The 26,272-nt window shown below is 40.4% G+C and overlaps 1 protein-coding gene across 1 annotated transcript in view; it reads left to right on the forward strand.

Annotated features, from left to right (window-relative positions):
• The window catches only part of C7H10orf90 (chromosome 7 C10orf90 homolog), a 66,017-nt gene that overhangs the window by 14,832 nt on the left and 24,913 nt on the right, over nucleotides 1–26,272 (forward strand). The window contains exons 2-3 of the mRNA XM_065638975.1: nucleotides 17,356–17,450; nucleotides 19,681–20,761. Coding sequence (XP_065495047.1) covers nucleotides 17,356–17,450; nucleotides 19,681–20,761 — 1,176 coding nt within the window. The remainder of the gene's footprint in view (nucleotides 1–17,355; nucleotides 17,451–19,680; nucleotides 20,762–26,272) is intronic.

Genomic DNA, 26,272 nt, shown 5'->3' on the forward strand with positions numbered 1-26,272 from the left:
TTAGAACAGGCATTTCTTCTTCAGCCCAGCGCATGTTGTTTTCGCACAAATAAGTTTGAAGTGCAACCTCTAAACTTGTTTCTGTTTCGTTAATTTATCGAATTCTTCTGTAAATATACATCAAAGTGAACAGCAGCTATGAACTGCTTTTGTTGAGGATTTTGTGATCTATACATGCTAAAATGTTTGAATAGCAGTTATTTGAACAACTTACCAATTAGAAAGGGTAGAATTTTCTTGCAGATTGTCTTTATTTGAAAGTTGGGTCATCTCACATTTAAACACTGCAGTTGCTTACATTCATTAACACTTGCAGTATACCAGTTACCTGTGTATATTTACTGTCATTATGGCTTTGAATAGCAGCAAAAAAAATCTGGTCTGTGAAGAAGAAAAAAGAAGGGGGGGAAAAAAAAAAAAAAAAAAAGAGCCCAAAAGAACAATAACTCTCCCCAAACCCCCAAAACAAACAAACTAATAATAATAATAACAACAACATGAACACCACACACCTTTGCGTTATTTCTTAAGGTCTTATTTTCCTAAATATCTCTCAAGGATGTTCACAGTGTCTTTTGTAGAGGGCCTGTAATGGGAACAGAACAGCAACACTGCATCAGAGCGAGGATCCAGTTACATCATTATTCTGATTCTGGTTCACAATTTATTTGTGCAAAAAATATCTTCTAAAGTGTGTGCATGTACCCAGTAGTTTCACGTCTCCCTGTGCATCTTCCTATGCATCTTTTGAAAGCTGTTCATTATTTTAGTTGATCTCCACTACATTGCTGATTTTTTGGACTTTTGCTGACAAGTCGCAAGTTATTTCGTGTCAGTATTTTGCAGTGATGGTTCCTTTCCTGGGATGTTCTGGGACAATATCAGTTCTTAATATACTTCTGCTGTTTTAGCATGGAAATACAGCTTATGAAGATTTTGAAGTTCTGCTGTGTATATTCAATTTATTTATCTATTTTCCTGTATATTTTCCTTGATTCTTGGCTCTGGTCCTTTGTCAGCCTGGTCTTCTCTCATTTCTATATAATTCATACGGTCTTCTTTTTCATAGTGTCCACTGATTTGTCTTAATCCCATCATATTTCTGCAATGCCTGTGATATCAATATCCCTTTTTGAAAACAAGCATTCTGGATTACTCAGCACTTCTATGCTATGTATTCTTATTCAAACTCACATGGTATTGTCTCTGTTGCTATTTTTATGCTCCAGGTGTAAATGCAGTCTTCCTTGTGTTGACTGTTGTTTGCAAGTTTTTTTTTGAGACTCTCTCTCTTCACTGCCCAAAGATACAGAGGCTTTCATAACCATTTCTTTTCCAGCTTTTAGTTTGGAGAGATGGAGTGAGAGGACAATACAACCATGACCACATCACAAGAAAACTCTCTCAGCTTTAAAAGCAGTAGCTGTGCTGTTCTATTGTGGTGTAGATGAGTAGATGAAGCCAGGCTTTCTTTGCAGGCCTCCTCCTTAGTTGCCAGGATTTTCCCAGTAAAAACTTTTCACTTCGTTCTATTGCATTTTCCTGCACAGGGACCACTCTATTAGGCTGGGACTATTTTTTCTGTGAGAGTGTTTCTTTTTTTCTTTTTTTTCTTGTGTCCACCTCTGTCTTCCCCAGTTTGTCTAACTTGCTATCTGAGGAGAGGTTGCTCTCCTTCAGAAAGCTGAGTAGAATTTCCAACACACATAATCAAAGACAAATAGTTATACATGTTGCTTGACCCAGATTACCAGCTGGACACCAGCCCACCTTTCCTTAACTCTTCTTTCCCTAGCTTTGATCCCCACTGCTTATTTTACATTTCTAGCGATCTCTAAGAGACATTTAGCAAAGGCTTTGGATATAAGATGAATTCTAAAATCCATAGCTTTTCCTCATATTGTATTTTCAAACTGAAATCCTCTCAAAAGGTCACTTGAAGGTTTGAAATACTCGAGCATTCAGATTGTTGTTGGTTTTTCTCATGGTGATTGACTAGCCGTCAAGCTCGTCATGCTCTTCTACTAAAATCAAAGTGGTTACACTTTCTTTTCTCGTGAAGAAAGAGCCCACTGAACTTTGATATAGGTGCTGGTGGAACTGCATTGTGCGCAGATGGATATCCACAGGAATGGCATGTGGGTCAGACCAAATAGCATAGAACCTACTCTCCAGAGGAGAAATCATTTCGTGTGTGTGCTGTAGTTAAAGGAAAACACTAATCCACTCTGAAATGCTAATGATGGCTGGTTCATTTTTCACAGAAGATCAGCAGGGCAGCGTTTGAGTTACGATGGCTCTGTATGTCTCCAGCGAGATGCCATGGTGACTTCTTTATTGTTGGTGGATGGTTTGTACGGGGCTCTCGTTAAGTGAATGGTCTTGGTCCTCGTGCTAATAACATGGTTTTAGATGTTGTACTGTTAACTGTGGATGTGTTGTATGGGATAATGTATTTATAGCTGGAGTCTTGGTTTGATATCCTTTTGCCAAGTCTGGCTGAAATAAGGATTATTGACTTTACAGTTCTACAGGCAATCTCAAATAATGTGTAATATCACAGGCGTTTTATGGTAGATTAAAACACTGAATTGACTCAGGAATGGCCGAAGATGATTATTTTATAAAATAAATGTGCAAGGATCGAATTACTTCTAAGATGTTTTACAAATATATAATAAAAATACCAAAGTTTTTGGCTAGATGGTAACTTCTTTCAGCATTGACCTGCCTACATACGAGTTAGATGCCATTTCAAGGGGAGACCTTCCAGTACCTAAAGGGAGCCTGCAAGAAAGCTGGAGAGGGACTTTTTCCTAGGGCATGTGGTGACAGGACAAGGGTTAATGGCTTTAAGCTGGAAGAGGGTACATTTAGTTTAGATATAAGGAGGAAATTCTTTGCCACGAGGGTGGTGAGGCCCTGGAACAGCAGCATGATGAAGCATGTAAACTTACATATGTCATCTCAGTGCTCTCTTCTCTTTGAGATCATTATATTTCTGTTGCTCCACTCGTAGTTCATGGCCTTAAAATACTTTTCCATTTAGCTTCCAGGCATTAATGATCCAGGTCTGCACTGAGAAAATGCAGATTATTGAGCTATGGTAGAAAAATGTTAATATCAGATAGTGATTTTTTTTTTTTTTTTCTCTCCTTGGGAGAAAATAGATCATGTAAATGAGGCAATCATTGCTGAGAAGCTAACTTAAAATTTTTCATTTCTCCAGTACAAAGTGCCAAGCCTTTTTAAGAAAATAGAAAATGGTAAGTACTTTATGGAACTCAGTAGCAAAAATATAATAGCTCTCTGTATGCCTCTTTGAAAAGCTGTGAATCTGGGGGTTTTTTTTGGTAATGGTTGAAGAAGTAAATTGTATATTATTTCTTTAAGAGAATGAATTTCAATTTAGTTAAAGAAATCAGTTTATTATAACTTATGCATTTGGAGAAACATTTTAAGAAACATATTCTCTTGGATTTACAATAGGAAGTGTGTGTTTGGTTTTCACCATTAAATAAAACCTTATCCTTAGAAAAAGAACTATTAAATATTCTTCAGTTCTTAATAAATATTCTTCAGTTCTGTAAAATCCCGTATCATCTTCTCTTTGGCAGCCGCACAGCAGCTGTTTGCTCACTGTCTTTTGATTAATTCTCTTACCATTCCAGAGTGTAATATACCCAGTTTGTTTAGAGAAAGGGAATATGTTTTTTATTTAAAAATCCCTTTTACTGCAGTTACTGCATCTTTGCAGATTTAATTAGGTCTCAGTCCCTTCCAAATCATGTAAGTCAAAGGTCCCGTCTTACTCGTCCCTGAGGCATCATTACAAAAAGTCCCCAGATGGAGTCTAGTTTCTAACTGATAACTTTACCATATAGGGGCTAATTACTTCTGATCTTACACATTGATGAGACTGTATTTTATATCTTTGAGCCACTGAAACTGTAACTGCCAAATTATCCTCTACTGTAATATGCGGGTTATTTCTCCATTAAATGGACTGGCTTCACAAATGACAATGCCTTCCTGCCAGGCTCTTGCGTTTTAAGCCGTAATTATTTCTGGCACACGGTTCTATCCGATGAGCCCTTGTTAATCCACGTTATGATGTCGGAGAAGCTGCTGGTGCCTGGTTGATTTAAGCCAGGAAAGAGTGAGGGGAGCAGGGACCTCGAGTCCTGGGGACGTTTGGGCCTGGTCTCCGGCTGGCCGGGATTCACTTAGCCCTGCCTCAAACCACTGACTTTTTCTCTTTATGAGCAATTACCTCCATCAGATCTTTAAAATAAGTGACTCAACACCTTCTGAGATGGGAAAAAATGTATTTGAAAGTCTATAATGCCTGAAGGTGTTGGAGGCCTAATCTAGTACAAGCTGCATCCAGTCAGCCCTCTTAAGCACCGGGGAAGAGAAATGAATATCTAAAAAGCAGCAAATAGCTACAATTGTGCTCTGATTTCTTGGCTATATGTGATAGAGGTCAGTAACATAAAGCTGTTTATTTCTTCATACAAAGCAATGGCTGTTATCGTGACTTGCTCTAGGTGAATGTATTGGAAGCTCCTCATTCAAGGAAATATTGCATTTTATTACAGCATTATTTCACACCCTACAGGCTTTCTTCCCTGATTCTTTCTCTATTACTTTTGACCCAGCCCAAAGGAGCCAACCTTGGGATTGGTGCCCCAAAAGAGGAGATTATTCCAGGAATCTGAATGTGAAGTTATGATAATTTGGTTTAGCATATTCCAGACCTTAAACCAGCTCTGCCAATATGTTACAGTTAACAGGAAGTTTTGGTAGAAAAGCAGGAGTTTTGGAAGAGAAAATATTGGACACGGTGCAACTTTCCTTTGGCTAGTTTCAATAGCACCTTATTGAATTAGCTGTTTCTTTTTAAAAGCAACAGAGAAGTAAGCTGGCAGTGCTGTCTGGGGGAGAAAAAAACTCAAACAAAAAACCAAAACACAACACCAAAATCAAAACAACAACAAAAAACCAAAGCCCCAACCTTGAAAATCCTAGTACTATCACTATGGCTACCACAGCCAGAAACACTAATTTATACACGAGGTACAGAAACATTTTGTGCCCAGTTGCAGTACTTTATTTAAATTTAAATTTAAAAAAATACAACCACCCACCACCTAATTGTGGATTAATAAACTTCCCTTAAATATTGAATGAAGTACATAAATCTGCATTTATATGCCTACTAGTATTAAAATTCTGGCCAAGGTGTTAATCCCGATATTACTTTAATGCAGAAATACATTCGGAGTAATTAGACAGTCCTAAATCAATATGACATAGACTAGACTGATCTTCCAAAGTAATGCTTTCAGTCTAGGGTATGAGAAATATTGTTTTCTCTTTTATTTAAAATAACATGAGCAACTTGCTGAAATTTTTATTCCTTTACTTACATGGTAGATGACTTCTGCCTCACTAAGCATCCAAATAGTATATTTATTAGTGTATTTTTTTTTTCTTTTAAAAAATGCAATCTCCTGAAATCTTGTGTTTTGATCTGTTTAGGAGGCCAAAATCTTTAATTCAAATTAACTTAAGTTTAAGCATGGTGCTGTGCCTGCAGTTGCAGGTGTCCCTGCAGTGTGTGTCCATATGTAACATCAGTATGTGCTACAGGTTTGTAATTACCAGAATATATTAAGTAAGGTACGAAAGAGTAGCCTTGAATTTGCTTTTTCCTTTTTTACCATTATTTGATCTTAGTCTTTTGAGTGATTAAAGCAGCACATGAATCTTGTGTTAATCCTCTAAAGTTGGCTTCAATTGGTAGGATTTTAATTTACAGTAAATGCTTCTGTTGTAAAAATTGGCCTTTGAGTCTCAGCTCTCTTGAATAATGCAGTTCTCTATAGAATCAATACCTGTGTATACACATCTGTTTATCGTTCTCAATAACTAAATTGCATGTGTGCATCATAAGAAACAAAATACAGAGTGCTTAAGCTCCAACAAGAGAATAGATGTCTGTGGTTTAGAATAAAATGCTACCGACTGGTGACCCTGTTTGGCTCCTCATGGTGGGCCAGCCATCGGAGTGCTCTCAACATGTATTTATATGTTCCCCAGCAAAGGCCAAACCTCTTCTCCATTTTACCTTTGGACACAGAAGTCACCAAGGTAACATTTTTGAGTGGATGTAGAAAAATATGTCAATTACGAACCAAAAAAGCAAACGGCACTACAGCCAAAACCACATTCCATCCTAAAAAACACTGGAAGTTAACCAAAGTAACTTCAAGTAATCCAACAAAAACATCTATCTGAGCCTATCGGCCCAAGAAAATTCTGACCAAAAGAAGATGTAGTTGTGCTGTGAGAAAGCGGGAAGAGGGTAGAGGCTACTTGGAGAAGTGAAATTGTTATTTCTGGAAGCATAGTTGGTGGAAACTAAGTACTTCACTGGCCTCTCGCTGCTACCTGCAATGGTTTTGTGGCTGGGAATTTAGCCAGGACACCATCCTAGAACAGGAAAGTGTGGTCCTAGCAGCAGAGTGGCAGATGAGAGCGTTCCCACGCTAATTAATTAGTTACCCGAGGTCACCCCAGGAGCATTGGGGTGGGTGGGGGCTGTATTTTCACAAGGATTCAGAAACCAGGTAGAACGAGATATTGTGTTTTGCGGATACATATATTAACTAAGTTGGTTAATGTGACTGGCAGTGAGTAATCCACTGGCACAGTGTGTGTGCAAATCTGCTATGAGGAGGTCGGGCTAATAATTACAGCCTATTACATAAAATGTCAACTGTTTCCAAGTAATTTTTCTTTGGCGCTTTCGCTTGGGTTACAGAGGGAGAGGGGGAGAGTTATGTTGCATCATGAGAGAGTTCACCTGGGAGCCAGCCCAAAATGGAGAGCAGAGACCCCAAAATACAGCCTGTGTGAGTGCCGTAACAATGTAGACAGGCTGCAGAGTTTTACATCTAAGTTACATTTCCAGCTGAAAATTTCCTAAAAGAAAATTCCGCCTGAATTTCTCCTTTGCCAAAGCATCCAGGCTTGCGCTGCCTCTGTGCACGAGAATGAATCTCCCCCGCTCCCAGTGCAAAGTTCATTGCTCTTGGTTGCAGACACCTGGTCACGTCCCACCTGAGCATCAGTGTCTCCAGTATGGGGCTGCGAGCTCTCAGTGTGCTCCTTGTTAAGCCTGAAAATGCTCAGTAACATCCTACAGGTCATTCTGCAGCTTCTAGCTGGAGGATTTTATGGTAGTTAATGTTAGAGAGAGTATCAGTAATGACCGAAGAGGTTTTTGAAAGCACATTCAGCAAAGTCTGTATCCTGTAACAGGTGGACCTGAAGAGACCTTTGGGATCAATTCTCAGCCCAGAGCATTCAGTGGAAAGACTGAAATTGAGAGGGGCCAGAATTTGGCTGGGGGAGTTGAGCTGGATGAGGAGTGCAGCTAAATTATTGAATGGCTTATGTGCTGGCTCTGGATCAGAGATTGCCGCCAAACAGAACAACTGTAGGACAAACAAAGTGGTGGTGGTAATCACCCTTAACCTAATTTTGCCTTCGATAGATGGTTACTTCAGCATTTTGTTATACCAGCCTAAGCCATTCAGTTAGTACTTCTCGCTGCATTATTCCAGGTATTCTCTGTAGTAAAATCTGGGTACCCAATGCTGTGTCTACCATAGTATGCACATTTAGGAAGGTGACTACTTCAGTAATGATTTGCTATGTGCCTTTAAACAGGACAGATGTTGTACATGATTATGTCTAAGGTACAGTAATACTGGGATCAAGCAGTTACAGCATCATTAGGTCAGCCTCCAGCACTTTTCTTTAAGCCTCTCAATTTCCATAATCTTAGCATTAGATTTCCATATATTTTATTTTTTTTTTTTTCAGACCATGAAAACAGAAAGATGATATTGAAAATATAGGCTGTGAACTTCTGTAGTTAGGCTAATGAAAAAGAGATCAAGCCCATGATTCAGTACCTGAGACCCAAGTCTCTCCCTGCTGATCAAACAGGGGAGGCCTGGTGAACTTCTCTTTGTGGCAGCCTCTCATTTCTAGAAAACCTTTGATTTTTGCGTTAAGGTTATTGGAGATCAGCTATCAACCCTTCTGTCATGTTGGTTGAAACGTCCCACAAGCTCAAAAGCCCCAGGTTGGACAGATAGAAGGGTGGGGTATAAATCAAATTCCTTCTGAAAATCAGGCTAAAATTTGGATCCAAGTAGAGAGTACAGTGAAAAAGGGTTGTGAGAGGGGGTTTTTGTGGCTTTTTATTTATTGGTTTCACGTGCAGTAAATAATAATTAGGAAAAAGTCAAGATTTCGAAAACACAGGGACAACTTTCCTGCAAGCATAGTTTTGTCGTTCTAACCAGTATATTTACACATGAGAGAACATGACTCTGGCCTTAAATCAGTCCTAGTGACCTGATCATTAAATGTATAGACATGTGAAATACTTTATTCACAGAAATAGCTCCTAGGGGGAAACTATTTTGAAAATAACTATTCGCATATCGAACTATTTTTCAGATTGATCTTGCATCAAAATGTGGTGTGGGAGGGAAGGGGTTGTGTATATTTTACAAATGCAACGCTGCAGGGCAAGGAAGTCTTGCAGCAAGTAAAGGAAAATGCATTTTCTTATCCATCTGTCGCAGCTCTGATGTTGCTGCATGCAGTAATTTGGGATGTGAGCTTTTAGTTTTGCACGAGAAATGGAATATACAAACCACGGTGAGGTTTGGGCTGTTGCTAAGCAGCAGGTGGTTGCTTCTTGAGCAAGCGGCCCCGGCTGCCTGGGCTGGCCAGGTTGGGGCTGGGTGGGTGCTGGCAGCTCCCAGCCCTGCTCCTGCTCATTCAGGTGACCCCTGCAGCCAAAAAAGAGCTGGAGAACTCTCGGTTTCATTCCTCGCCAACCAGCATTTTAAAGACGCCAAAAATTAAGGTTCTGAGGGCTTTAACACTTAATCATTGATTGCAAGATTTTCTGCACCTTCCGTTTCTGTGTTGGAAGACTGAGTGATTAAAAAAACCAGCCAAACAGGAAAAAAAAGCAATTATCTTTTGTTGAATCTGGTGGCTAAATCAAAATCTGCCATGCCCTGTCTCATGTTCATATTACTACACTTCTGTTTTAATCTCTAACATGACCTGTTTCTAGACCTGTTCCAATGGAATTCAAAAGAGCTAATTCCAAGATCAAACAAATCACAGCCGCATTGCGCATTTATGCTACAAATAGATATTTGGTTTTCGATTTCCTTTCAAAAAGCAAATGTAGGCATTATTTCACCAACCAGAAAAGTTTTACATGGTAGAATAATTACCAAGTTTGACTGCATGAAGGGTTGTTAAGATTTAGAGTCGAGAAAAGTCATTGGCAACTGAAATTAGTGGGAGCTGGACAGAAATCTTAAATTATGCAAAACAAAACTTTGTGAGCAATCTAATGACTTAGAAACTTAACTTTTTAGGCTTCATATTTATTTAAATCTTAGCTGTTGTGTTTTTATCCTGTGAACACTGTTTTTGTTCCTCCTGGTTCTATCCTACTGCATCCCCTATTATCAAGCAGTTTCTGATGTCTGCAGTCACAGCAGTTAATGTGCAAGGCTTTCCAGAAAGAAATAATATCCCAAGTATTACACAAAAATGAATGCTTCTATTATACACAAGTAACATGAAATGTCTATATTAAATCTGGCATGACTGGGACTCCACTGAGTTTAGTTCCATTGTACAAATTGTTCAGTGTCAAATTTGGCTCATGTGAACATCCTGTTTCTTTGTTTTGGAAACAAAATTGGACTAATATAGATGTGTGTTGGAATCGCTACTTTGATGTCTTGACAAAAGCATCTGTACCCACAGCACGCATCATTTTCTGGAGTCGACACTGTATTAAGAGTACTAAAAAGGGGAAAAAAAAATCAATAAAGCAAATACCATTGTTAAGCAAAAGCATGGTGAAAAATCCCTGCAGCAGGATATAAATTGAGTCATAAAATGCATGGATAGCAGTGCACAGGTTTTCTCTTGTCCTCACTACAGTTTCTTGTCTTAGAGTTATGCTCTAACAAAAGCAGATAAATGTAAGAAATATTGGATTGCTGAGGCCAAACAATTACCTTTACCTCTTATTATGCATAAGCAGCTTTAGGCAAATGCGCACATTTTGTAATTGCTACCACTGGTGGAATTTTTATTTACAAACCCCATTTGTACCATCAAATTCTGTGCATGTTATGACCTTTACATGAATACACGTAATAGTACCAAAACAACTCTTCATAAATATACTTTTTGGCTGCAGAACTGCTTTTCCTTTGTTTGCTTATGCATAGTATTTTCATGTTTACAGTCACTTAAGGATTTTCTGGCTATCTTAAACATTCTTGTTCTTTAAGAAACAGATGTGGTCACTAAAATGTGGATGTCTTTATGATGTGCTGTGAAGGAGACCTTGAAAGTGGTGGAGGATCCCTTCCAAGAACTCTTTCCCTAAGAAATGTTTCTGTTAGTTACATCTTAATTTTGAGAGTAAATTAGCTGCTCGTCGGTCAGTAGGGCAAATGATGTTACAATAAGTACTAATGAATCTTCGTGCAAAGTTTCGAACACGAGTGGTATTCAGAATGCCTCAAAATTAGAGCTAAGTGGAACCTGTAAAACTTAATTATTGGTGTTGCTTGGGCTCACCTCCTTTTTGCCTTGCTCTTGATTTGTCTCCCCTCCTGCCTCCTGTGCCATGCCAGTGAAAGACTTTTAGAGCTCACTGGCCCTTCATCTCCACTTGGTTGCCACCGTCCTGCCTTCTCCTGCATGGTCCCAAACATCACCTCCATGACAAAAACCTTCCAGGTGATTCATGTGCAGATGCTGCTTCCAGAGCTGCTGAGGCCCTGCAGGAGGGCTTGCTTAAAAGCTCCTAAATAACTTTTTGGTATCAGCAGCTTTCCAAAAGAATAAGATGGCCACCAAAGAGGAACTTTGACAGGAAACCAAAGGTGTCATCTGCCTTTTGCTGCCCCTCACCTTGGTGTGGGGACAGAGCACCTCATGCCAGGATTACCTAGAGAGGAGTCCTCATCTCCAAGGAGATTTTGGTTCTTTAGCTGCTGATGCAACGTCTCTCACTGCTTTGCAAAATCCTCTTAGGATAATGTGTCCAAATTACACAGAAGTATCCATCTCCCAGAATCCTGGTGAAATATATGGACAATATTGCATTGCTTTTAGCAGAGCAAAGAGATGGGTGGAAGCCAGTCCCATCAGTCATCAGAGTGAGGGGAACCATGGAGCTTCAAGACCTCCGTTGCTTGGATCATCAACATTGGGGAGATTGCTGGCTTGCTCTTTCCCTCTAGTTTTTCTTCTCACTGCCACACGAATAGGAACTTGTGAGAGTTACGGCATCTCTTATATCTCTACAATGAGACTATTGAAGAAAAATTATGAAAAGGGATGATTTCGCTATTAAACACTATTATGCCTTGTGCTCCACCCCAATTCTCCATGTCTTACAGATATCCTCCCTCTAATACCCTGTCTTTGATGTCCCCATTCTCTTCCTACAACACTTTATAAAGATCTCAGACAAGCTCCAGGAGAGAGCTCCGGTGACAGACCATGTTATTTAGACTGAAGAAATCAAACCTGTGTCAGTTAAATCTTCCTGTGTGCTCCCATTTGAGTCCTTGGTCTGAGTTACGTCCACACTGCTGGGCTTTGGCAGGCTTGGTGAGTTTGTTACGGCTTCTAGGGGCTGAGATTTGTCAGCATAAGCTTATGCTACCCAGGAAAAAGAGGGGGGGAAAAAAAAAAAAAAAGACATAAAACTTGGAGGATGAGGAAAAAGTAGAAAGTGTAGAATCTACTTAGTTTTAACTCTGTGTGATGGATATGCTGGGGGTGATTCCCACTTTATTTTATTAAGTGAAGATAAAGAATAATAACAGTGCATAATGAAAACACAATATTTTTTCTCTTATGCATGGGTTTAAAGATGTAATTCCTGTGCTCTTTCTAGCCCCCTGATGAGCACCTTGCTCTAATGGCATGGATAATGAGAGATTTATGACTTCTGGTTTTCTGATAGCAGACCAGAACTCATTTGTCCGTTCCATGGCAGAGCTTGTAATCATCTCTGCAGGCAGCCAGCTACAGCTTCAAGGTGTGCAAGCAGGGAAAGATAATTCAGTTAACAAATCTCATGATGCTACTTGTAATGGAAATAAATTCATCCTGACATCTTAAAAAAATATTTTTCTCTTTTGTTTACATAATGAATCCTGTTCAGACTGAAACAATTTCAGGCTGTTTTCCTTACTCTGATTGGAAAATCTTACCAACAAAGCTGCCGTAAAATACTGTTATCTCTGTACAAGCATGTTCAAGTACTTTCTTTTGTGGCAAGGTACTTGTTTGTATCAGTTTAGCTTTTTCCACGACAAGAAAGATTTCGAGAAAAGAGTTGGCAGCCGTTTTCTCCCCCTTTAAATGTCTATTGCTGTTTGACCCCCATTGTAAGTCGGGGCATGCTGCTTATAAGAAGTTCACAAAGATGCTTTAACAGGACTCTCTGTGTGTCGTCCTTTCTTGATGGGTGGTTTCTAGCTGTGTTAAAGCCACCAGGATGACATCGTGTGCTCTTCAAGCATCTTAGTGAAAACTGCTGTCTCTTCTTGCATGAAGGCAGCTAAATGTCAAATCCTGCAGAGATGAAAATCAGGGGCATTGTTATGAGATTGCCAAAGAGTAAAATCCACCTGTGGCTATGAGGCTGCCTTCCTGCCCTACTTGTGCTCCGTCTTCCCTGGGATGCTTTTGGACCATTGCCAGTGCAGCACCTCAACTCCTCCTTAGACTTCACATTGCTTCTGAAGGCTCAGGATGACGTCCTTGAAGGATGGCGAGACTGTGCCTGTGCCAAGGCTTTCTGGACATGCATCGCTCTCTCCACTAACAAGTAAACACAACGTTTGCCAGTGGGTTCCCTATAAATCAATTTAACATCAGCAAGGACTTAGACAAATACTGAAAATCTCACCTTACATCAGTCTCTACTTTTAGTACCAGGCATGCGAACTTCAGCTTCATTGTTCGGCTTTATTTTAGATGGCAAGACTCTCTACGATTTTATGATATTCTTTCTTTATGACACATGAAGAAGACCAGAAGACGTAGATTTGGTTCTGGCGTTCATTCCGACTTGGCTTTCATCTTAGATGTATCTGCAGTGTCCGGATAGCTTTTCTGGATGACTCACTTCAGATCTGCAGAAGTGAATTATGATGTCCCAGAGCCCTCACTCGGAGGGAGCGTGGTGAATCTTTAATGATGGCGCTCTTTTCCTCGAGGCCTCCTCAGGTATTTGCATTAAATAAGTCACAAGAAATTTTAAACAAATCTAATGTTATACACAGAATGAACTATAAACAAATTCCTCCAAGTTGGTTTTAATAATACCATTTATCTGCTGATAACTTGCAGTAGGAATAATGCATACAAGGAGAAAAAGGCTTTAAAGAAACTTTTAAGTGAGGCCAAAGACGCTGTATTGGCTGAGTTCTTGCTCTGGTGCCTGACCCTGCAGCCAAGACATCCATGTCCTTATGCTCCTGGGTCCCAAGTGGGGAATTCGAGCATTTTTGAATAACCAACAATGCTGACGTGGGGACTACAGGGACCCTGGCTGCCCTCAGGGATCTCTTAGATGCTGGGCTAAGGATCAACAAAAAAATGATAATTTTTTGGTGAAGTGGAGAAGTTTTCCCCTTTTCATACTGGTGTATGTGATTTGAGATGCTGTTTTGTGGTGTTTTGAGGGATGCTCTAGTGGTTTCTGGAGCCTTCAGAATCGATTTTGAGGTGATGCTGGTGGCTCGGCGGGGATGGCAGGTCTGGTCGGTGTGGAGCAAGCAGGGCTTGGAGCAGAGCAGAGATCAGAAATGTTGACACGCATTCGAAATTTGTCAGCATATGAATAGTAAATGACTGAAATACGCAACTTTCAGCAGAAAAAGGGGACATGAGGGCAGGGCCAGGGGCCTAAAGTCATTCCAGCTCTGCCCAGTGTCGTTCTGGGTGCCACCAAATGTGCATGGCAGTCTGCACATGTAGCAAAGATCTGAAACACCGGCAAACTAGCATTGTCCGTGGGCTGGTGTTATGTGTGTCTCAAGTTTTGTGCAAAACCTCAGCTGGCTACAAACTGGGCTGTCCCGTGCATGCCAAATATTCGCGGTACGCTACTTTTCACCAGCACCCTCACCTTTTCCGATCTATCTGTGCTTTAGCAAGCTGATTTACAAGTACATCTTTTCTGAATCATTATCTGAGCCGGCTGCCAGTTGGCCCGAGGCAACATCCAGGCACTCGAGACTGGGAGAATCGGTTCCAGCTGCATGCCGTAATTAGGAAAACCCTGGTCTGTAGCCGGATGTCCAGATGCCTTGCCAAGGAGCCTATCATTTGGTTCAACAAACAGTATTCGTAGGGGGGGAAAAAAAAAAAATAAGAGTGAAGATGTAATAGGACAAAGTTCATATGCGAGAAACTGCTCCTTTGTTCCTCATCGCATCTCCCGTTCGTAAGCTGGGGAGGTGGGTCATGGTGGAATAAAGGTCTGGGGAGTTTAAACAAATACTCAGGATTTCAACTCAGATAGAAATAAGTTTCTCATACTCCCCACAGAGAGTGAAAGTACTTGAAATGCCATTTCTTTCATGCTTTCACACAAGGGAAAAACTGAACTTTGCATTTCATTGTGTAACAAGAGTTACAGTGCAATGTGTTTTGTCAGCAATGAGAATTTGTATGAAAACTGTGTATGCGACATATCTCAGCTAAGCCTGTGTGCTCCCTGAAGTGTCTTCATTTCAAAAACAGATTCAAGCTCTTTTTAAAGGTTTTGGGGTTTTCTTTCCTTGTTCTGTTAACATGAATTTACCAGTGTGAAACTTCCAAGAATAGATTTAATAATATAATGAAAAATGCCAGAGCTTTTGCTACCAGTACCATTCAGTCTATCTCAGCAACTAGTTTGAATGACTTGCTGAAAGTTTGACTGTTTTCCAACAATGGAGTTCCCATAGAAATACGAGAACGTCATTGACCAGGATATGGTGCAAAATGCAAAGCAAAAATGTCATCCTCTTCTTCTTCCCACTTCAGTTCCTCCTATCTCTTCTGCTCCAGAAAGAGCGACATTTTAGAGTTAAACATGCAAGAATTAACTCATCTACTCCAAGGGATCTGTGTGAAATTGGACAGATTATTGCTAATTGCAGGAGGTTACTTTTATAAGAATAACATACATATTATATGTAATTTACTGTGTGGACTTTGACAACTTGTTCGTGTTTGAACCTGTGGTACTCAGTCTTGTGCTGAAAATACATTTAAATGAAATTCATGAAAGGCCATCTGGCAAAACATGCCTGTCTGGGTCTGATTTATCTCTGGCCAGCCTTCTGGTTGTCCTTGCGCACTGGTTGACATTCACAAGCCTGTGTTCTCCTGTCGTAACTTTACAGCTCGGTATGAGACAACTGTGGTTTTCTCACTGTAAAGTGTTTGAGGAAAATATTCATAACTCAGGTGAAGTTGTGTTAATTGCAGATATTTCATATGTCAAACTTCTGGATTTTTTCGAGGTCTTGCTTTAATTCAATCCAATAATTTCTACTTCATCCTCCTCTGTAAGTTATTCCCTACTTATTTGTTTTAAAAAATAAATAAGACAGCCTAGGTAGCAGCTCTTGCTTGTGAAGGTGTTCACATGGGACTCACCAGAGTACTGACACACTGAAAATAACCTTTCCGTTAATCACCCCTGTCCCACTGCTGGTGGATGGCGGTGGATTTTGTCCTCCTCGCTGTGCACCACAGCGGGGTGAGACGTGGGCTCCAAGGGCATCTCACCTGGTTCTTGTGCCAGCAGTCGCCGTGATCCAGTGCTAGATCAGGTTCATTGCGTTTTCACTCATTGCAACCATGCATTATTTCTTTGCCAAAAAATGTGTAGTGGGCCCCCTGCTCCAGCTATTTTCTGAATTCTCTTTTTTTCGGTACTGTAGCTAACGAGTCCAGCTGTTTTCTCTGTTGCTCAGCACCTTCTTTTGCTCAATGACAAATCTTTTTTTTTTTTTTTTTTTCATGCTAACTGTTGATACACACAGTGGCGTTGGCATCTTGGAGCTGTGCAAGTATTACAATATACCTTAGTATACTTTATTAAAGTAGAAGATTCATCAAACATCCTGTTAGTGTTTTGTGATTGCCGCTCCATGGTGGGACTCGAGATCATCTCTTGATGGGCGATAGACCTGATACCTTCCCCCTCTTCTCCTTCTACTACTTAGCTGCACCCAAGGAGATGAAGCCTGCTATGGTGAATATGCTTTAACGAACACTTCTTAAAGTGAACCTGATTTGTATTCCTTTGTTAATATAATGTTACATGTAAACTGAAATTCTGCTCAGTAAAAAATTATCAACTTATGTGATGGGCAGTCCACGTGAAAGAAAAAAAAGTCTTACTTGTGGGGTGACTTGTTGCTATAAAGCAACAGCTGGTAATGTCAAGAGATTTCAGTCCAAATGGAGAATTTTTGAAAATTAATTCTGGATGCTTATTACAAAATAGAAAGTAACGTAATTTCTGGCAAAACTCTTGACAGCAGACGTAATGCATCATTGCGATAGCCCAGGCTCCCTGTTATATGGAAGTGAGCTCTGTGTAAAAAGCTGCAGACAGGCGAGCACTCACAGTAAAAAAAAAAAAAAAAAAAAAAAAAAATTAAAAATGACAAAATCAGAGACTGATGTACTGATGTAATAGTTATCGCTGAACAAGAAAAGCTATGACGTAATAGAATTATGAATATGATTTAAAATCACTGTAGTTCTTCAACTGTGAAGGTGACTTCATTCAAACAAAATCAAGCTCGCAGCACCCAGCCCATTGATGTGCCCGTTTGTGCTCCCAGGTTCTGCAGACTACACAAAAGTGATGTTTGTTGAAATGTGCGTTTCCCATCTTCCCCGATGTCTCCACAGAAATCAAAAGCAGAATTATTCAGGCTTTGTAACATCCCTTAACACGCTGTAGCACTGTCCACAAACACATCTTTGCAACAGGATCCCAGGGGTGTTTCAAGTGCCTCCCTGGGAAGAGGGAGAAATGGGATCCCTCCGATAACAAGATCCCAGGGCAATCAGATCATTTACAGTAGCTGTTTCCCTCCTGCCTGCACTCCATTTAAAACCACATTTTCTAACTCCTCTTCTCCAGGACGCTGAAAATAATATTACTTTCTCTGCGTGGTTGTTTTTTGCCAGGAATGACACAAAAGCGATGGGGCACTGGTGGTCAGAGGACGTGCACAGGCCTCCAGCGGGAGAGCGCTGCAGAGAGAAAATCAAGCTCTACCAAGGTAAAATAAATAACTTATGTTTAGATAGCAGTCAGCAGAATGCATTCAGATTTAAAAAACAATCACTGATTGCTGAGCAGTGTGTTTGGACTTCATTTTGTTTAGCTAGGCTTAGCTTAGGCAGCAGAAAAACCAAATAAATTGATGGCTAAATGTTGTGATTCAGTGTGCTCTTGGAGAGGGGGAAAAACTGCATGTTTTGTGGGGGGAAAAAGGATGTTAAAACCACCTTGGGAGACTAAGTCAAGTGGTATCTCAAATATCAGTACATCCTGTCTCAGATGTTCTCGAGATAAACTTGAGGTTTTCAGTTCACCACAATTACTTTGTGTAAGTGCTTGCTTCTTTTTTTTTTTTTTTCACAAGATGCAGTGAAGCTTGAAAGCTCCCAACAAGCATAGGATCAACTGGTCAAACATTAAAGATCCATTTCTTCACCAAAGGCTGGGGGGAGGGAATAATGCATATACTCAAACAGAAAAAGGAAAAGCAAAATTATGAATGCATGAGTTTGAAGCTAATCAGGAGCATTTTTGATATGCCTTTGGACTCTTGCAGGATGTCTCCATCTGTGCAGCCCTTAACAAAATGAATAAATGTCAAATTAACTACTGGAGCATGAGAAATACATCCAAAATAAAGTATTCTGAGCACTGTTCTTCTTTGGTGCCCTGTACAAATCTTAGAGAAGTCGAGAGTTTTGGAAGGCATGCAAAGGTCTTGAATCTGTAGGTAGAAGTAAATGCAGTGCAGAGAATATAAGGCAAATGTTGTTACAAACCATGAAAGAAACAAAGAAGGAAGAAAATGCTTTCCCTGGGGCTAAGAAATTATTGAATTGTCAAAACCACAGGCAGCTGGTTTGAAGAGTTGATAAAATCTACTTGGCATTTCACCTCATTAATAAACTCTTGATCTAACTCTCCCTATTTGGGGTCCCAAATCAGCCTTCCCAAGAGCGACAAAGCAGCCCATTTTCTGTGCAGTTTCCGTGCATGGGGGCAGGAGTCCAGGGCTGGTTTGGTGCTGGGTCCCATCTCTGGCACCCTGACAAGGATGATGGGGCACCTGGGAGGTCACAACTCTGCCGCTCCCAGAGTCTTTCTTGAGGAAGAATGTAATTTTTTGTGAAATACTTGTCAAGTACTGGCATTTATTATCAGATGATAGGTGCCCAGATATGACTGAGATGAATTCATAACAAGCAGGAGCAGTACAGCAAGCAAATGGCACCTAAACCCCAAATGAACTTGGATGAGCTTTCACTATGGAGCTAATCCTGAGGTCTGCATGCCAATTCAGTGAGGTTTTTTTTTCTATTAGAATCAGGAGATCTGGGAACACAGGGCAGGAGCAATATAATCAGCCAATTTGCAGCAGCAATGAGATTAGGCCAGAGGCTTTATTGCATGTGACTTATGTGACCGGCCGTGTGGATAATAATAGCAGGAGATTTTAAACTCGGGTTTAGTCTTTGTTGGATAGCTTTAACGTCAAAGCACCCTGTTTATCACACTGAGTGAAGTAATGGAGGGTCTATCAAGATAGATGTTTACTGCCATGGTTGGAAAAATGAATCTTGGCCATTATCAATCAATCTTGGACATGTGTAGCTTTATATCATTGACAGGTGCCACCAAGTAATGATAAACAAGAGGGAACTAATGAATTAAAATAGTACTCAGATCCCTTATGGGAAATTTTATTACTTTTGTGGGAGGGATAGTTGAGAAGATTTTCCATGCTTATAACTGGTGAGGTTGTAGAGCAGTCGTGACTCTGGTGCCCACACGTCCTCTGCAGCATGTGATGGCACATGTGGACCTTCAGGCTAATGATCTATGATATATTTAAATGCATTTTAAATTCCAGCAGACCATTGTGAAAGAGCAGTTTAGAGTCCAAAATTGACAACTGCCTTTGACATGTCCGTTTTTAAACTAAACATAGCAGTCACAAATCCCAACTGCAGCAATGGATTAAATACTGAAAATGATAGTATAGGATACACTTTTTTTTTTTAATCAAAATGATAAGATTTTTATTGAAGTCTGCTAGACAATACAGAGCTTATTTCAAGGGCATGTGTTTTTAAATGACAGAGTTAGGATGACTACAAAGTTAACAAGAAATCTCCAACAAAACTGTCTGGTATGCTGGATGGTAGATGAGAAACAGTTACATATATTATGATGGAGTATGTTGGTAATTTGAACCTTTTCATTTGCAGGAATCTCTGTCATCACAAAATACAAAATGGATTTTACCGATAGTCATTTCACAGATGATTGATGAGAATAAATCCAAAGAAAATTGCCCTGCTTTGCCTGTGCAGCCCATGATCCCCCAGCCCAATGCTTACCACACGAAGCAATCTCTGGCTACCCATGGCTCGGTCAACATTAACAGAGCATTTACAGCGCTTCCCAGCAGGTTAGAAATTCAGGCAACTTTAGGCGACATCACGTCTCCACTGGACTCCCCCATTGCAGAGGAAAAACAGTCTCAAAACCTGCGGAAAGGGTTTGCCTCCATAACTGTTACAGCCAGACGTGTTGCTGCAGGATCCAGCGACCCAGCACGAGGAGCTGGGGCTGTGGAGGAACCCAACGCCGTGTCCCCCACCTCGAGCAAAGTCCCCGCTGCCCTCCGTCACTGTCCTCCACAGGGCTATGCAAACCAAAATGTCTCTCCACCAAAGATTCCGGAATCTGGCTCACAATTTGGTGAAGAGCCACAAAAGTGGATTTTTGACCCGAAAAACAAGAACGGCGTGGGTCTTCAAAGCAGTGATGGGAGAGAGAAAGTACCACCTTCATTCATCTCTTGTGTCCACCTTCAGGTTTCTCAGCAGTGCCCAAATACCATCTATTATTTAGACAAGTCGCTCAATGTGTGCATTGACCAACCTCGAATTAAATGCCAAAAAATTCATAGATCAGGGCTGTCCTTCAATATAAATTGCAGTTCGTCTAGATTAACAGCAGATGGAGTAGATGGCATAGCTAATGGAGAGCCAATAGAGGAGATGCTTAAGACAAAGCTCCTAGGAGAAAACAAGACTCTACTCAGATCAAACTGGAGTGCAGACTTAGCAGAAAATCATGTAATTAATAGAGAGACAACAAATGAAGGCTATTTGGGTAGTAAATATCCTTTGCAAAGTATCTTTGGCTCTGAACTTCCAGCATTTGTGGATATACCCAGAGGACCTCGTAACACGGTAACAACAAAGAAAGATGATGATAAGCAATCTGGCAGCTATCACACTACATTTTCTCTCCAGCTTCCTAATCCAAGTGATGAGGCAGGTAAGAAATTCCCATAAATGTCAGTCTGGTGGAGCAGAAGTTCAGGCTGGAACAGACCCACCGCAACGATTTGATGTGAGCAGATAACAGGAATCTTTGCTTCTGCAAAGGCATCGTGAGTCAGAGCACAGCCCAGACATTTTCAGTTGCAGGTCTACCATGAATATATTTGACATGGTAGTGATGCGTGCTGCTCATCAGTTGGAGAAAACTCTACTTGTGCATTAACCCTTTATTTTTAACCATTTATAACTGTAATTTTTTTTTTTCTCCCAGCAGAACGCAAATGCTTAGCCTCTGAAAATAATTAGGTCTGTCTTTGTTTAAGGGCTGAATTTCAAAGTGTGAGATTAAGAAGGAGATGGCTGCACTGAGCTCGGTTTTATGTTCCCAGCAATTAAAAATGATTGTTTTCAGCATTTATTTAGAAGGCTATAGTAATAAGCCCAGGCCTTATAACTATTGGCTCCAGGTAAATGGTTTGCAAATCTTTAACACATTTGTTTCAAGCCTCTCCAAGCATTTTGCAAACATAAAATTTTCTTTGCAAGGTTGCTCTAAGGGAAGGGAAAGGTACTGAGAGGATTGCTTCATGGCCAGGGTAGGCATCACTGCTGCCGCACTGGACTGTAGCAGCTATTTGCAGTGCACTTGAATAACCACAGCTGAGTTTATTGACTCTCCAGGAAAAGAGAGTGGATGGGAAGAATGTCAATGAGTGAGTCTGGCTTTTACCAAAAACTGAGCCCGCCCATGCATCCTGCGACCTTGGGCTACATTTAACTGCAATTGCCTTGTTCTTATATGGCCTTTTTGATCTAAGGGCCAGTACATGAACATAAGCTGCGTCCCATGATTCATTTGTACGCTCATCTTGCCAATGTGCAAATGGAAAAAAAAAAAAAAAAGAGAAAGATGAGAAGCTGTGCGCTGTCTCATGGGCTGGATGAGCTACAAAACCCTTTGCACTTGCTGTTACTGATGCACTCGCTTTCCCATGCCCCAAATCAGTGGGACTGCTCTTGCAGCTATCAAGGTGCAAACAGTGAGAAGGCGCTGCTGCATTCAGGGGCCTCTGATCTTTCAGATCCCTTCCAACTCAAACCATTCTATGATTTAACCTCAAAGAACATTATCCACAGAGCCAGGATTTTCCATCAGTGGTGTCAGTAATTCCAGAGTCAGATCCTTAAATTAAAGCTAGAGAGTGAAGCACCCTTCAGGCTGGTTGCTGAAGAAAGCCTGAAATAAAATATTTATGTTTCTAAGCATAATCCAGGTTATCTGTGGTTGAAGGGGAAATGGCACAGTGAGGAGCAGGAGAGGGAAGGTGCCAACGATCTAAAGCAAGGAAGGAAATGTAAAGGGGTGAGGGCTGGTGAGGACCTTCCACTGACTGACACCTGCAAATTAAGCCTTTCAGCTTTGGACTTGATTGTGTGCCATCCTAATTTCAAATAGCAACGTCCTAAAGTTTCCATAGAAAGTACTAGGCATTCTAGGCTTATTTCAACACCATCTCTGGTGTCTCTCTGTGATATACCACAGCAACAAGGATTAGAATAGCATTGAGTCTTCCCGGGGCTTGGTGTTACAGTGGTGGTCACAAACGAATCGCTTTTACTAGAAGCAATTAGAAAGTGAAATAGGACACTGCTCGTGGTTCCACAATTTTACTGAAAAGAGGAAATAAGTGAGGTAACCAGCTGAGAAATACTGGGGTTTGAAACATGATTTCCACCATTTGTGTACACAAGAATACAGGTGTAAATAAACATGGGAAGCGTTACCTTTTTAACTGCTTCCACCTTTTGTGTAAGCAATAATGCAGAATGTAAAGAGATTTCTTTCTCTTGATCGGACCCTTTGTAATATATAAGGTGTTTATCAGCTTACTACAACTTTCCTGTGTGAAATTTGTACAAGCAGCCAGAATAATGCTTCAAAACAACAGTCTTTCTCACCAGGATCCCCAAAGTAATGAGCTCTTGCATAGCCCTCAGCCATCAAATGTGACAAATCATAAGCAGCCCAGTTAAATGCATGAGACATCTGCACTGCTCATCAAAATGAAAGGCAATTGGTAAGATTTTAACCTGTGAGAAAATGAAAGAGTTTCCTTTAGTTCTGAAAATAGGTGAAGGGAGGTAGAGAAGTGATCTCTTAGTTCCAGCACTGTTCTGGTACAAATCTGGTACAGCCCTACAGCCTGGTATATGTTTTTTCCTGGACTGGTTTTAAATATCTAAAGAAAGCTATAATGGGACACAGTTGCCTTCCTGCTCTTTGCTGTGGCACTTCTGCATGTACAGCTCAAAATTACAAGACCCGTTTTGCAAGATGCTGCTTTATGAGCACAGTAAATAACTACCCCATCAGCACGGTCCTTCATACCATCACAGATTCCCAATTCTTCTAGATATTTCTTTCCTCCAATGTTTATTAGCTCAAATCTATTCACATTAAGTTTTGGTCTGCTATATGTTTATGCAATGAAATGTTTGTGAAATGTTTTAAATGAAGGAAGATCTCGCAATGAAGGGGCAGCAAACAATTTTTGACACCGTGTTAATACTTTAATATAGTTATCTTATGGATGAAGGAACTGCAGAGAGCGCTTTGTCCATCACATTTCTGATGACCCAAAAAGTTTGAGTTTATATTAGTTTGCAGCTGTAGGCAATACCTTCCTGCCAGCAGAAATACAAGTGGCAATAACATCACCATGGAAAAAAAAAAATTACTTTCAAGGCGAGACTTTTCTGTGTGAAATCCATAAATGCAGTTTCCAGGATGTACACGCTGCCTTATTCGGATCTGAAGTGGAATGAGCACCCAAATGCTTCTCTGCTTTCCAGGTACTGGGGCCAGGTTTGCTGTTTTCTATAGTGCTGGTTGAGTCATGGCCTCTTTGGAGTGTCTTTCTAGTTTTTCACGTGGCTTCATTAAAGTAATGATGACTCTACTTAAAGTATAGCTTATACTATTTCATGTTCAAATCCAAGTATTCAAGACTTGGCTTTACAGCGACCTGGATAACCTAATCTGAGGCCTTGCTTTCAGCAGGAGGTTGGTCCAGGTGATCTCCAGAAGTGTGCATTTTTGCATTCTGACATATAGGAAAAGGATGTTTTAGTCATATTAATGAAATGTAAATCTTGGGCTATGCTCGTGGATGGTAATTGTACTTAGAAATCCAAATCTCTCAGGCTCAGCGTTCAAAGCCATATCTCATGATATAGCATCCCAAGGAAGGTACAGCATCCCAAGGATGGAATGCGATCTTGTGATTTCACAGCTATGGACTGTATCTTCTACTGATTCTGTTGCTTTGGGTACTTTATTTCAATTATCTGGCAAAAAATTGGGATGTACGTGCTGGAAAATCCGTGTTACACATGAAGTCAAACTTAAACTGCGGGAGAACATAGAGCCGTAGGATATAATTGTGTTTATTTTCAATGGGAGGCCAACATTTAAATCCCTCGGGCAGCTTAAGGAATGTGTACCCGTTGATGTGAAATGGCTCACTGAGAGCCACATGACCCACCTTGGAGATACGACCAAGGGTAAGCTCGGGCAGAGCTCCATGAGGTCCTTGTCACAGGCGATGGATGTGCACCACCCTGCCTTTGGTCATGGCTTTTAACAAGCTGTCAGAACTTGCTAACTCTGCTTTTAAGTGAATGCTGCAATTTCCTTTACTGTCTGTAGCTGACGTCTCATAAATACAAGGTAAGTTAAAAATGAAAAGATAAGTCTTGTTTCTGCTGAAGACAGGAATATTTTTAGTCTTAATTTCTCACCTATTTTTCATGAAGAATATATTCCACATGAATGTCTAGTTTTCCATCCATCTTTTAAAATATATTGCCTACTAGTACTCCATGCTGAATTATTAAAAATGGGCAAAGAGAAGAAAATGGCACAAGTTTAAATTCATTTTGACCTCTTGATTAAATAAGATCATCACTTTACTGGCATTATAAATGCCAACATTTAAATTTATCTTTAAGCTTAGATAATAGTAAATGTCTTGATCCCTTAGCTCCTTGACAAACATCAGCTATGTTATAACCTGAAAAAATTTCTGCTAATGCTTCGACTTTTATAACATCTACACTTTTATTTTTCTTTTGTTGTTATGCCCAAAAGTGCAGAGCTAATAAGGAAGAACAGCTGAGGTAGAGGGAAATGTAAATCCAGTTTGGATGGTGGGTGCTGTGCTGGCTCCCGCAGCCCTGTGGCGAGATAAAGATGTGCAGGATGCACGAGGAGGGTGGGGGGAGATGACAAAAGGGCATCTCGAGAATCACAGTCATGTGTACAGTACCCACAAGCAGGGAAATCAGGATTATGAGGTACGTGCGAGTCAGCCACGGAAGGTGAATGTGACGCGATGGTGACGGTTGTGACTGCGGGCGCTGGGAGCACAGCGGGTGTCCCCCACGTCCCTTCTCCTGCAGAACTCAGGAATGAAGCACTCCAGAAGGGAAAGAACACATTTAAACCAGTGAACAAGACAGATCAGAGAGCTGGTATTGCAGTTGCTTATACTTTTTCTCAAAGAGAAGGGCAGGTGACTTGAAAGCATAATTTACTTTAATTAAAACAGCCCAAGACAGTGGATGGAGAAAACTGAGATGGGATCTGGGCTTTTGGGATGTTGAATGGCCCCATATGCTTATAGGCTTCTGTTTCCTTCTTAAGCAAGAGGTTTATTAGCAAGTGCTGAAGCCAGCAGCATGTTTACTAAGGGGTAAATAACTATATTTAGTTTGTTTCAAGAGTCTTTTTTTTTTGTGTGCATATATATATATCTACACTTGTGTTGGAGTAAAATCAGAACAGTTGGTGCTGTGAGATTTCAATATGCTTCTAGCTTCAAGGCAAAATAATGTTTTTATTTTAAATACGCATTGAAAAGGCCTTGGTATTTGAGACCTTTGTATATCAAGAAAATATTTGTAGGTTACGTTTAAACAAATATATACTCATGGTAATCGGGATGGGCTAACATAGACAATCTTAAGACTGCACACTGTTAATAGTATTTACTTCCAATTACTAAAGAGTATTTGAAATGTTGTGATGAATGAGTGTGGCCCATCTGATGTTCTCACCTCATCTTCGGTTTATGGGAAAGTCACCACACAATAACCCAGAGTACAAGATCAGTGTGGGGGGAAATATACATATATATGTATATATGTGAACAAGATATAATTAGACGAAAGCTGTTCCTTACAATATGGAATTTATTGTATAGAAACTTGAGTAGCTACAGCTGATGTTAATTAACTCTCCAGCCTGAGAATGTGTAGAGCAGTAGGGATGGTGAAGACAGGAGAAACATGAAATACGGCACAGAAGATTCTACTTTAGCTTGCACCTGCTAAGCATGAGGAGAGAAATCTTCAGCTGATGTCAACCAATAGACATATCTGCTTTCAGAGGAGTGACACTGATTTATATCAGCCAAGAATCTGACTGGGGACATTACTGACTTGG

The sequence above is a fragment of the Caloenas nicobarica genome, chromosome 7 (genome assembly GCF_036013445.1).
Source record: "Caloenas nicobarica isolate bCalNic1 chromosome 7, bCalNic1.hap1, whole genome shotgun sequence".
NCBI lineage: Eukaryota > Metazoa > Chordata > Aves > Columbiformes > Columbidae > Caloenas > Caloenas nicobarica.